At 40.0% G+C, this 13,710-nt stretch overlaps 1 protein-coding gene across 2 annotated transcripts; it reads right to left on the reverse strand.

The window, feature by feature from the left end:
* Positions 1 to 230: 230 nt before the first annotated feature.
* On the reverse strand, positions 231 to 2,372 carry LOC104758018 (F-box/LRR-repeat protein At1g48400). Of its 2 annotated transcripts, XM_010480817.3 has the most exons (4): positions 2,280 to 2,372; positions 1,105 to 2,163; positions 851 to 991; positions 231 to 771 (listed from the first exon to the last, which is right to left on the reverse strand). In XM_010480817.3, the coding sequence occupies exons 2-4, from the start codon at positions 2,098 to 2,100 to the stop codon at positions 439 to 441; spliced, it is 1,470 nt and encodes a 489-aa protein (XP_010479119.2). In that variant the 5' UTR covers positions 2,101 to 2,163; positions 2,280 to 2,372; the 3' UTR covers positions 231 to 438. The 2 variants fall into 2 exon arrangements, with proteins under 2 accessions (XP_010479119.2, XP_087349980.1); XM_087493854.1 differs by having other exon boundaries at positions 1,105 to 2,345.
* Positions 2,373 to 13,710: the final 11,338 nt, after the last annotated feature.

Here is a 13,710-nt window from a genome sequence, read left to right on the forward strand (position 1 = left end):
ATTTACGACATGATGCAATATGATAAATATTACGTACTTATGTGACATGATGTTTTTTTTGGTGAACGAAGTGTGACATGATTTTTTTTTTCTTAATAGCATAAAGCCTGTCACATAACATCGTCTATGTATCAAATTGTTATCACAAAACTTATAAATGAGTGTCCTCATGTATTATGTATGGAGAAAATTATGTCACAAAATTTAACATCGACGAGACACCAGTGTAATGAGCAAGAAGATGATACCGGTGTAATAAGCAAGACCGGATATTATGTATTCATATTATGTATTCATATTATGTATTTTTAGATCATCAGAGTGTAATTTATATATAACTCAAATGATATATATATATATATATATAACCATATATTCATGTAAAGTTACTTTCACTATGCTACATCAAAGCGATAAAAAGATGAGGGGAGAAAAAGGTCAGCTGAACTGCATGTTGTTGCATGTTGATGAAAGTCTGGGGAGAGTGAGCAGATTAGCTTGCAAGAACTCACTTTTGTCGGCAACAAGAGCAACTTTCACAGTTTGAAGACATTCCAACTTGCCCAAGAAATGTCTCATCTGATTCAGCTCTTGAAAAGAACCTCCATACTCTGAAACCTCTAGTACCTTCACATGACATGTCCATAAACAGGACAATTTCTCAACCTCCTTCTCCACAACCCTCCCCTTCCTGCTGTTCTTCCTCTTACGCTTCTTAGGGATGCAAGAGCATGCATCTCCACATTTGTTTGTTACTCTATGTACAAGACCCTGAAACCAGACCAGTTTGACATGTATAATGAATGGGCAACACAAACAAAAGAATCTTAATTAGGAAAACTGATAATACCTTGATGACAAAAGTGTGTAGAATTGGACAACTCTTGAGGAGAACTGGCATCGCTTGCCAACCTTTATCTTTGTTACTCTCGATAGATAAGTTAAGGAGATACTTGAAAACCGGCATGGATTTACAGCAGAAATGAAACGCCTGATGATCATCACAACCAAAAAGCATATATAATAAGTGTGAGAGAGACCCTGCTAGCTTGCAGTAGACAAACCAAAACAAAAAACAATCAACAAAAGAAAGTAGAACTTGACCTCAAGGGAATCGGGAGACAAGTGAAGAGTTGTGATGTTGCTTATACCCGCAACTAGTTTTGTAACATCACCGAATATAGCCTCCTTTGGTTCATCATCAACATAAGAATAGTAAGAACCGCCGTCCTCATCAGAAGAATAATAGTCACCAGTATCGTCATCGTACTGGTAATCATAATTGTAATCATAATCCCATAACTTGAGATTCAGCCTGGCTTCGACAAGCGAATCCAAATGAACAAACTCATAATCATCGTAGACATAACTGGAATAGTCAAGGTAAACTAGACTCGGTGCTTCAAAATAAGACATATCGTGATGCTCTTTAGAGTCCGGAAGATTAACAAAAACCACAAGTCGCTTGATGGATGCATTTTTCACGAATGAACTGCAACATGGCGGATAGCTATGATCAGCATCACGTATGAATAACTCTTCCAAAGCAGGGCAGCCATCAAGAATCCGACAATGGTTGTCACCATCAATCCCGAAATCAGTTAAGAGAGAAAGTGATCTGAGGGCAGGAAGAAACACACGCTCAGCTTCAAGACAATAGTCACCTGACAGTGTGAGCTTAACCAGTGTCTTGCTCGTGAACAACTCTGTCTCTATAGTGAGATATGAATCAGCGTGCAAGTGTAGTTCCAATAGACCACGTTCCATAGCAGTCAAAATCCAACGGCGGTATGTATCGTCGCAGCCATCTCTAGGTACATGACACAAAGAGAAACTCTTCATGGGAGGAGAATTGCTAAACAGAGTCAGTGCCTTTTCTACGAAATCAGAGAAGCGATGTGAACCACTTAAAGCTTCTTCTTCATTTGGATACACAACCATCGATTCATCAAAAGAAAGGCTGTCTACTAGACCCAGAAGATTCTTCCACCTCTTGGACAGAACCGATGTGGAAGCAGCCTCTTTTGTCGGAAGCAAAGACAGGATTTTGCCAAGTATCTCATCTGGCAAATTACTTATCGAATCTCTAGCAGAACCCATAAAATTAATTGTACTGAATCTCTCTACCAACAACTCAATTTAGGGTCACTAGTATGGAATGTTCTGCAATTATACCAATAAAAGAGAGAGAGAAAAACCCAGAATCAAAGATTGATCCTTTAAGTTCCAAGGACAGGAAGATCATTTTTTTGGAAGTAGAGAAAAAGATAAAAACTTACGATTTGCAGAGGAGAGGAGGAAAAAATCGAAAAGCTTGCTTCGGTTGACCATGGATTTTGAGAGTCGGAGAAAGAGAGAGAATGTTTTATTATTATTTATAAAAAAATAAAATAAAAAGACGTAAAAGAGGAAATTAGGTGGTAAAAAGAAAAAGTAAAAAGTTAATTGTAACCTCGGATGGTTAAATAATTATTTTAAGAGGCTACTTAAATTAGTTAACTCTATTGGCAATGGTCAGAATACAAAAGTTCAATGGTCAGAATACAAAAGTTTGGTCTGAAACTGGACCATTAGTGTTCTCGTTCGCGATTGATCCCATAGGTTATGAATCATGCTAGTCCAACGACTCTCTTATTGCATATACTTTGATTTAATTGTTGATGGATCCAATTATTTTGTGTGTCCCGTTAATACTCATGTTCATGTTGATGTTTTGTGATCTGTAGGGAAAGATTTTTGTGAGACTTTCAAGAAGGAAAACCCCAAAAACAAGTCTGTAGCTACTGTGAGTTTTATATGTGATCAGTTTTTAAATTTCTTGTATATGTATTGTTGTTGTACCTTAATCTTGTGGGTTTATAAATTTGTTGTACTGATGGTGAATTTCACTGGATTACATGTTGAAAAATCTGCTGGAGATAAGTGATACGTTTGTGGTTGTTTTATGAGGAAGGTCCAAAGGAAGATGAGGAATCTGACAAGGTAATTTGTTGTCTCGTTCAAGAATCTATATTGAAAACCAAAGCTTTTCAATTACATATTCACTCTGTTATTAGGATTCTGTATGGATTTGAGTTTGAGTGTGAGATTGAATTTGAGGCTTGTCTTGTTCATGAGCTTTGAATACACTCACACGCTCTATTTTTAAATTCTATATAGGTTATGAGTTCATCATTGAACATGTAATTCAAACATGCCTTGTCCGAGCATTAGGACTCCATTTTTTTTTGTTTTGGCTGACTTGTGTTCAGCTTGTAATCTGTTGATCTCACACCCAACAATGCCTCTAGAGCTGCAACCAGACCAGCATTGCCTGCAAGAGTCGGTTCACTGTAGTTGCCTGCAGGAGCTGCAACCACACCAACATTTGTATAGGCTAAGTAGAAGTCAAGACACCAACTCTCTGCCTTGAATGTGTTTATCAACACTTAAACACCAACTATTTTCAAAATAAATTTTCTCAACAACTTAGAGAAGGTTCTACCATTGGAGAAGGTTTTTTTTTTAACAACTCTACATGGGGTTTTAAACATTGACAAAACCAAAATTTAATAATAAAAATTTGATAAAAACCCCTGATGAGTTTTTTTTACCATTGGAGATGGTCTAATTCTCTGCATATATCTACTAATTACGCTTGTTGCCTACGCTTCTGTAATATATAATAGGACATTAGAAATATCTTTCAGCTTCGTTCTCTGTTCCTTCACAAGACACTTAGGGGGTGTTATTCAACCTTGGATTTTAATGGAGTTAGATGTATTTCAAAATCCAGTGTTATTTAATTAGGTATTTAAAAAAATACAATAAAATCTGTTGTTATTGGATTTAACATTTGTTGGATGATTTTAAATCACTTGTAAAATCATTGTTATTCTATTTCCAATGGATTTTGTTTCACTTTGGATTTTAAAGTATTTTACACCCAAAACATGAACAAACACAATCCTAACAATTTTTAAGTATTTCATCTCTCTCACACTTCTCATAGGTATCTCTCCTGATCGATAACATCTGGTGATTCGTCATCATGGTCATCATCGTCGTCATCATGGTCATCATCGTCGTCATCATGGTCATCATCATCGTCATCACCATCATCGTCGTCGTTATTATTTTGACTCTGAAATTTTCGTTATTTTCTTCAGGAATAATGATTGATGCAGTTTAAGTTCGAGATGGGTTCAACTCCGTTTTGCTATTCAATCAACCCATCTCCATCAAAGCTTGATTTCACGAGGACACATGTGTTTAGTCCTGTTTCTAAACAGTTTTACTTAGATTTATCATCCTTTACTGGGAAATCAGCAGGAGGAGGAGGAGGGTTTAGGAGCCGTCGAGGTTTGGTCGGAGTAAAGGCGGCGACGGCGTTAGTTGAGGAGAAGCGAGAGTCAGGGACAGAGAAGAAGAAGAAATCGAGGGTTTTAGTTGCCGGAGGTGGAATCGGAGGGTTGGTGTTTGCTTTAGCTGCGAAGAAGAAAGGGTTCGTTGTGTTGGTGTTTGAGAAAGATTTGAGTGTTATTAGAGGAGAAGGACAATACAGAGGTCCGATTCAAATACAGAGCAACACTTTGGCTGCTTTGGAAGCTATTGATACTGATGTTGCTGAACAAGTTATGAAAACTAGAAGTGAGAATAATGATTTATGCAGTTTAAATATTTATTTTGTTATGAATTTACTTTTTAATGTAAGATTTTAATAATTTTATTAGTTTAATTTTATATTTTAACAGTTGCAATACCAACTAAGGTAATGTAATGTTTTATTTTGGTTTTAATTCACAACACAATAATTTATCGATAAGTTATTTTTTTTTACCTTCAAAAATTAAAAAAAAAAATCTACAAGTAAATGACTTTCAAAACCATGAGTAATGCTTTTCAAATCCGCTAATGACATCCAAATCCACGTTTAATGCATTTCTAAAACCATTGGACTCTGAAATCTACTAATATTTTAATTCCATTAAAAACCTTTGTTGAATAACACCCCCTTAATCTAAACAACAGCGTCGTGTGCCCTTTAATGATTTCAGCCATCCTCGCACTGCCAAAAGCCTCATCGATTCTAGAAAAGAGAATAATAAATTCAGCAAACAATTCGCACTGCGTGTGATTAAAAACATCTTTCATTAGCTTGAAAAAGTCGTCAGGCTCATCTTCCTTCACGCATAGTTGTTTGTTCTCTTTCGTTTTAGTAAGACTGAATCTTGTTGATCTTTGATTCATAAAGAAGAAGAACAGAGAATGACAAGCGATATTCTCTCTTTTATTCAAAACACAACTTTATTATTCTGAAAAACTGAATGCGTTAGAAAACAAAGACATCATCGTCTATAAACTGACACAACACAAACTAAGAGTTGTAATTCTTCATACATCCAAAAGACACAATACTTAATGTATGAGTTTAAAAACCTTAAATAAAACATTACTAAGAAACTCAATTATCTTCCAACAAATCTCATCATGAGATGTTACAGGGTTTCTTATGATACAAGTTCTCATTTGAATATCTGTTGAATAAAGATGGACACGTGTTAGAAGCTGGTGGGAAGACTGTTTGTGGCTAACGGAACATCGACGTGGTTGTTGGTGAGCTGTCGCACATGAGCTGTCGCACGTGAGCTTTAGCACAAGAGTCCAAGTTTTCTTTATAAAGGAGAAGCCGTTGCAGTCGTCTTCTTTATTGCGAAATTTCTAAGAATAAAGATTTTGTAATCTCTCTCTCTCTCTTTCTGATATCTCTCTGTAACGGTGTTTGCTCTGCTTATAGGAGTTGTTTCTAAAATCTAAACTCTTGTAAGTCGGGATCAGGATCTTTGTTTATTACGAACATTGGTTCTCTCTTTTATCATTTCTAATAAAGTGTATTTACGTTATCAAAGGTATCAGAGCTAATCATCCTCGGAAACTATGGCGGAAACTCGTTCTCAGACGGCGTTGAAGGAAACCATAGCTCGAGAAGCCAGTGTGGTGGTACGTGAGGCGGAGGAAGCGATCGGAACTCAGATCAGTAAGATGATCTCACGCACCGACACTCTGGAAGAGAAGCTGGCGGAACAGAACGAGAAGATTGATGGTAGTATCAAGGAGATGTTTGCAGCGATTCGGCTTTTATCCAGTTCCAAAGAGCCGATCCACGCTACCAAGGAACGAGATCTGAGCCCACCGACTGCTTCAACCTCTCAGGTGGTGTACTCAGAATCAAGACTACAGGAGGAAAGGGGAAAAATAGAGTCATCTGAGAACTATGACACCTTGACCAGGATCGGTAAGATAGATTTTCCTTGTTTTGATGGTGATGGGGTGAAAGAGTGATTGTTCAAGGTGGAGGAATTTTTTGAGTTAGATCGAACACCACACTTGAGGAAAATCAAAATGGCAGCTGTGCATTTTGACAGTCACGCGGCTCATTGGCATCATGCACTGGTACAGTCTAATCTCTATGGTCATTTGTTGCGTGATTGGGATGCTTATAAGATGAAACTGAAGGAGAGGTTTGATGATGTGCTAGAAGATCCTATTGCTGAGCTTAAGAAGTTACATGAGACTGATGGTATTGTTGATTATCACCAGAAATTCGAGTTGCTTAGAACAAGGGTTAACATGTCCGAGGACTATTTGGTGAGTGCCTACCTTGCAAGTCTAAGAGTGGATACTCAAATGCACGTTTGAATGTTTCAACCTCAAACGGTGCACCACTGCTTAATGCTCGGACGACTCTACGAGAAGGCTCACCCGATGAAACCTACAACACAGAGTTGGACACCGTCTAAAACATCTGTTGGTCATACTAGTGGGAAGGGAATCCTGGGAGTGAAGAAGGAACCTTATTCGGGTGGTTATCCTGAGAAGAAGATAGAAGATAAGGGAGATGGTTTGGGATCTAAGAAGTTTTTGTCCAATGCGGAGATGAGTGAAAGGAGAGCGAAGGGACTATGTTACTTCTGCGATGAGAAGTATACACCCGACCATTACCTGAAACATAAAAGGAAGCAGTTGTATCTTATTGAAGTAGGGGGTGAGGAAGAGGAGAGTGAAGAAGAGGAGGACGTTGATGACAACACGGAAATCACAGCTCGAGTCTCAGTCAGTGCAGTGTCTGGCGTAGAGGAGTATGGCACAATGCGAGTGAAAGGGTTGTATGGGAAGAGGATTATTTTCATGCTGATAGACTCAGGCTCAACGCACAACTTCATGGATCCTCGTTCGGCTGAAAGACTAGGTTGTGTGGTTGATTCGTCACAAATGACTCGAGTGTCAGTAGCAGATGGCAGAAAGTTGATGGTTCATGGTGCGGTTTACAACTTCAAGTGGACATTTCAGAACACAACCTTTACCGCTGACTTTATATTGATTCCTTTGGGTGGATGTGACATGGTTTTGGGAGTGCACTGGCTGAGGACTTTGGGGGTCATATCTTGGGATTTCAAGGAGTTAGAAATGAGTTTCAAATATGGGAAGGAGAGAGTAATGTTGCATGGTATTAAACCCGGGTCTGTGCGAGAAGTTAAAGCTAACAAACTGAAAAAATAAGGGACTAGGAGGCTCAGATTTCTATGATATACACAACAGAAGGAGGAAACATGAATGATATGCAGTTGTGGAGTGTGAAGGGTGAACATCAGTCTCTGACAGAGGATGAGGAAATTGGTAATGTTTTACAGGAGTATGAGGAGGTCTTCAAGGAGCCTACTTCACTGCCTCCTTTCAGACACACCCACGATCATAAGATTCCATTAAAGGAAGGAGCAAACCCAGTTAACATAAGACCTTACCGTTATGCTGTCCATCAAAAGAACGAGATTGATAAGATGGTTGGTGAAATGTTGGAAGCAGGCACGATTCAAGGTAGCTCTAGCCCATACGCATCTCCAGTGGTCTTGGTTAAGAAGAAAGATGGAACTTGGCGACTTTGTGTCGACTACAGGGGCCTGAATGAGTTGACTGTGAAGGACAGATTCCCTATTCCACTTATTGAAGATTTATTGGATGAACTAGGAGGATCCAGTGTATATTCAAAGATCGATCTAAGGGCATGGTATCATCAAGTGCGAATGGACCCTCTGGATGTGCATAAAACAGCTTTTAAGACTCACAATGGGCATTATGAATATTTGGTGATGCCTTTCGGCTTAACCAACGCCCCGCGACGTTTCAGAACTTGATGAACACAGTGTTTTGAAGGTACCTGCGAAGATTTGTACTCATCTTCTTTGATGACATATTAATCTACAGTGCCTCCAAAGAAGAACACACAGAGGATCTGAGAGCTGTCTTTCAATTAATGGAAGAAAACCAGTTGTATGCAAAGAAGAGTAAGTGTAGTTTTGAAACCGATAAGGTAGAATATCTCGGGCACTATATCGAAGGCCGTGGAGTCTCTACTGATCCAAGTAAGGTGGTAGCAGTCGCTGAATGGCCAGTACCAACGGGTCTGAAGCAGTTAAGGGGATTCCTGGGTTTGGCTGGCTACTACAAACGATTTGTGCGTAACTTCGGGACTATTGCTTGTCCCTTAACGGCCTTAACCAAGACAGACGCTTTTCTGTGGTCAGATGAAGCTCAACAAGCTTTCGGGGAGTTGAAGAAAGCCTTGTGTGAAGCTCCGGTCCTTGCTCTTCCACGTTTTGACAAACCTTTCATGGTGGAAACAGATGCTAGCTCACAAGGGATCGGTGCCGTGTTGGTGCAAGAAGGGCACCCGTTGGCCTACATTAGCCGTCATTTAAAGGGAAAGCAGCTAGAAGGAACTGTTAGCCGTGGTGTTCGCAGTACAGAAATGGCACCATTACCTTCTCCCTAACCATTTCATAATCAAGACGGATCAGAGGAGTTTAAAGTACATGCTAGAACAATGCCTGAATACGTCAATACAACAACAGTGATTGCCAAAGCTCCTGGAGTTTGACTACGAGATACAATATAAAGCAGGAAAGGACAATTTAGTTGCGGACGCACTGTCAAGAGTAGAGGGAGCTGAGGTTCTTCATATGGCCATGACAGTGTTGGAGTGTGATCTGATGAAGGAGATTCATGATCAATATGAGCATGATAGAGAGGTTAAAGAAATCATTGAGGTTTTAAAAAATGATCAGACGGCCAAGAAACATTACTCTTGGGTTCAAGGGATTCTGCGACGTAAAACCAAGATAGTGGTTCCAGCTAAACAAGAATTGCGATCTTCTATACTTCAGTGGTTGCATTGTGCTGGGAGTAGTGGTCATTATGGTCGCGATGCCACTCTACAGCGAGTTAAAGGACTGTTTTAATCGAAAGGAATGTTGAAAGACATTCACGCCTTCATACGAGCTTGTGATGTTTGTCAGCGCTGTAAGTATGAGACGGTAGCAAGCCCTGGACTGCTACAACCCTTGCCGATTCCTGAGTCTTTGTGGTCTGACCTATCCATGGATTTTATTGACGGTTTACCAGAGTCTGCGGGGAAGGATGTGATCATGGTAGTTGTCGACAGATTGAGCAAGGCGGCTCATTTCATTCCTTTGGACAGGTTTACCCATACACGGCAATGACGGTGGCTCAAGCATTCATGGATAACATTTACAAACTCCACGGCTGTCCCAAGTCCATCGTCAGTGGCAGAGATAAGATTTTTCTGAGTACATTTTGGCAGGAGCTGTTCACTCTGCAGGGAGTGGAACTGAAATTTTCTAGTGCCTATCACCCATAAAGTGATGGTCAAACTGAAGTGGTGAATCGTTGTGTGGAGACATATCTTCGGTGTATGTGCAGTGACAGACTGTTTGAGTGGAGTAAGTGGCTTCCTCTAGCTGAATATTGGTACAACACCACTTTCCACTCTTCGACTCAATCAACCCCATTCGAAGCTGTTTATGGTCAGTCTCCTCCTACTCACTTGCCTTATCTTCCCGGCGAGTCCAAAGTCGCTGTGGTCGCCAAGAGTTTGCAGGAACGAGAAAGTATGATTTTGATTCTTAAGTTCCATCTACTAAGGGCACAGCACAGAATGAGGGTGTTCGCTGATCAGCATCGCACTGAGAGAAGCTTTGACATTGGCGATTATGTGTTTCTCAAACTATAACCTTATCGCCAACAGTTAGTGGTAGTTCGTCGAAATGAGAAGTTGGCTCCTAAGTACTATGGTCCTTATAAGGTGATTGATCGCTGTGGTCCTGTCGCATACAAGCTGGCTCTTCCTGAGGGTTCTCTGATTCACCCCGTGTTCCATGTTTCTCAGCTTAAGGTTCTGGTGGGTCTGAAGGAGAAGAAGAAGCCACTTGGGAGTTCCTGTTTGATCTGCAGCACCGTTTTCCCTCCTTTGAACCTTGAGGACAAGGTTCTCGAAACAGGGGAGCTCTGTTACAGGGTTTCTTATGATACAAGTTCTCATTTGAATTTATGTTGAATAAAGATGGACACGTGTTAGAAGCTGGTGGGAAGACTGTTTGTGGCTAACGGAACGTTGACGTGGTTGTTGGTGAGCTGTCGCACATGAGCTGTCGCATGTGAGCTTTAGCACAAGAGTCCAAGTTTTCTTTATAAAGGAGTAGTCGTTGCAGTCGTCTTCTTCATTGCAAAATTTCTAAGAATAAAGATTTTGTAATCTCTCTCTCTCTCTTTCTGATATCTCTCTGTAACGGTGTTTGCTCTGCTTATAGGAGTTGTTTCTAAAATCTAAAGTCTTGTAAGTCGAGATCAGGATCTTTGTTTATTACAAACATTGGTTCTCTCTTTTATCATTTCTAATAAAGTGTATTTACGTTATCATGAGATTCTTCCTTCGCAGATCTAAAACATCTCTTCACTTCCGATAAGCGATATCCTTTCAAAACATCTCTCACTTCCCACATCAAGACATGGCAACCAACGAACCAAGTAAGGATCTCGGAAGTGACGAGAAGAAGGGAACCGACGAGGGAGAGCTTTTTTCTCTAAACCGACCTTCTTCTCCTCTGTTCCCTTCTTGTAGTCACTTCTGAGATCCTTAATTGGCTCATTGGTAGCTATGTCTTGATGTGAGAAATGAGAGATGTTTTGAATGTGGGAATTGAAAGATGTTTTGATATTGGAAGTGAAGACATGGTTGGGATGTATATATATATATATATATAAGCAACAAAATTGAGTGTGAGTTTGTAAGTGACATTGGCTAACAAAATCATGATGATGTCATATACAAATTTATGACAACATCTTGGTTATGTCAACACAAAGATGTATGACACCATCTTGACTATGTCATCTTCCCACCATAATTACATCATCTGATAGGATAAGGAAGGATTTCCTTTTAGTTAGGATGCACAAAGATTTAGTTAGAAATCTTTGGTACAAGATTAAATAGACGTGGGCTAGCCACAGAAAAGGGTTAGCACTCGGGAGCACAGTTTGTGAGATTTGTGTCCTTCAAGCAATCATAACAAGCTTAGAAGGTAAGTGTTGTTTATCTCTTTTAGATCTACAGAGGGTGTTGTGTTAGATAGATAGAAGAGTGTGCTGAGTTTCAAGTCTTGTAAAAAATGGGAGTTTTTGTATAAGATTGAATAAAAAAAGTGTTTGCTTGGCGTGTTCCAAGCGGTTCTGGTTGTTGTGTGCATCTCTATACCTTAACAATTGGTATCAGAGCAGACACCTGATAAAAGTTCGGGTATCTTTTCAACAGGTGAGATCTTGTGGCAAGGGTATGGAGAAATCACTAGGGTACGTTGCGTTACCAAAACCTTTTAAACTTGATCCTGAGTGTTTTGGTTACTAGAAAGTTACGGTCAACCAGGCCATCTCAAGCATTGATATGGAAGCTTGGTTTGCTGTGGAGGATGGCTGGTCACCTCCTATGGAAAAGGATGAGAAGGGTGATTTGGTTCCTAAGCACAGGAAGAAATGGTCAGCCGAGGAAAAAGCAGAATCTAAGCATAACTCAGAAGCACTGTCTGTTATCTTCAATGCTCTGCCGAGGGATATCTTCAATCAAGTACAGGGATGTGTGGCTGCCAAGGAAGCGTGGGACATTCTAATGGTCATGTTTGAAGGCACAAGCAGTGTTAAGCGCACCAGACTGGACAATCTTGCATCTGACTTTGAAAACCTACACATGACTGAGAATGAAACAGTTGCTGACTACATCAGTAGATTGAGTGGGATTGCACAAGAAACTGTGGTTTTGGGGAAACGATACAAAGATAAGAAGCTGGTGAAAAAGTTTCTTAGAAGTCTATTTGATAAATTCCAACCACACAGGTCTGCTATAGATGTGTCTCTCAACTTTGATGAACTCAAATTTAATCAAGTAGTGGGGATGATGCAGGCATTTGACTATAGCTGAAAAAGAAGGAAAAACTGAATGAGAAGTCCTTTGCACTCAAGGCTATGGAGGAAGAGAAAGCTGCAGAATCTCAGGAGGCCGCAGATGAAGAAAAAGTGGGTTTACTGGTTAAGAAGTTTTTTCGAAAGATGGAGAGAAGTCAGCAGAAGGAATCAACATCTTTTGGAAAGACTGATGCAAATAAAGATTTCAGAAAAGGTGACAAACAAGATCGACAATGTGCTGAATGTGAAGGTTACGGACATTACAAGTCTGAATGTCCAAACAACAAGCACAAGAACTCTCTGCAATGCTATGGCTGTAAGGGTTATGGACATACTAAAATAGATTGTCCTTTGCAATGCTATGGCTGTAAGTGATTCAGAAGAGGATAGCAAGGGCGAGATACTTAACAACTTTGTTGCACTGCTGGGTGTTATTGAAGAAAACGAAGAAGATGAGGTTCTAATGGTGGAAGATGGTGGAAAAAGAGAGGCTGACTCAGACACAGATGGAGAGGAAGCAGACTTTTCAGCTGAGGATCAGATAAAACTGCTCATCAAAACTGTGTTGTAGAAAACTAAAGACAACACCAATTTGATTTCTGAAAGGGATACACTGCAGATGAATATTTCAATGTTGGCAAAAGAACTGAATGAAGAAAAGGCCAAGTCTCAAAGACTTGAGAAACAGCTGGAGGAACAACTGAAGAATATTTAGATGCTGAATCAAGGCACTAAAAATTTAGATACCTTACTCAGTACTGGGAGATCGAGCAATGTGAAGTGGGGTCTAGGATATCAAAGAGCTGATTCTAACAAGCCCACTCAATTTGTCAAAGGATTGGAGTCTGAAGCGAAGTTGAACAAGGCAATGCATACATCAAACAGTCAGTCTGGTAAGCTTCCAAGGAGGCAGATTACGGAACATAGAGGTATGTACACTCAGAATGGGTATCCGTCTACTTTCGGTAATAGGTTTACGGAGAAATCACAGAGATAGTCATATGCATCAAACAATTATCAGCAGCCTGCCAAGAGATCTGATCGGCTTAGTAGAAGAACATGATGCTGGTATTTCGGTCATCTGAATCAGTACAAGGCTCAGTGCTACAGGTTCCAGAATCGAGTCTCAAATCTAGTCCAACATGACATGTTTTATTCAAATCCGGGAAGAAGTCATCAAGTGTATGTCAGGGAGGATGATCTCTATTGTCATGTGGCATACACAGTTGAAAAAACTAAAGTTGATCGGGCTAAGTGGTACTTTGACAGGAGGATGCTCCAAACATATGACTGGTGCCTTTGATAATTTGTCACATGTGGAGATGTTGCTGGAGGAAGATTTACTTTCGGAGATGGAGGAAAAGGTACGAATAGAGGCAAAGGTACAACTGGTGGTGAATCTCAACCACATCTGAGGGA

The sequence above is a fragment of the Camelina sativa genome, chromosome 17 (genome assembly GCF_030686135.1).
Source record: "Camelina sativa cultivar CO46 ecotype springtype chromosome 17, ASM3068613v1".
NCBI lineage: Eukaryota > Viridiplantae > Streptophyta > Magnoliopsida > Brassicales > Brassicaceae > Camelina > Camelina sativa.

Coding starts and splice junctions, on each gene's coding strand:
- LOC104758018 (XM_010480817.3), bottom strand. CDS start 2,100: ATGGGTTCTGCTAGAGATTCGATAAGTAATTTGCCAGATGAGATACTT. Junction 992..1,104: donor TGTCTCCCGATTCCCTTGAG/GTCAAGTTCTAC, acceptor GATGATCATCAG/GCGTTTCATTTCTGCTGTAA. Junction 772..850: donor TACACACTTTTGTCATCAAG/GTATTATCAGTT, acceptor GTCTGGTTTCAG/GGTCTTGTACATAGAGTAAC.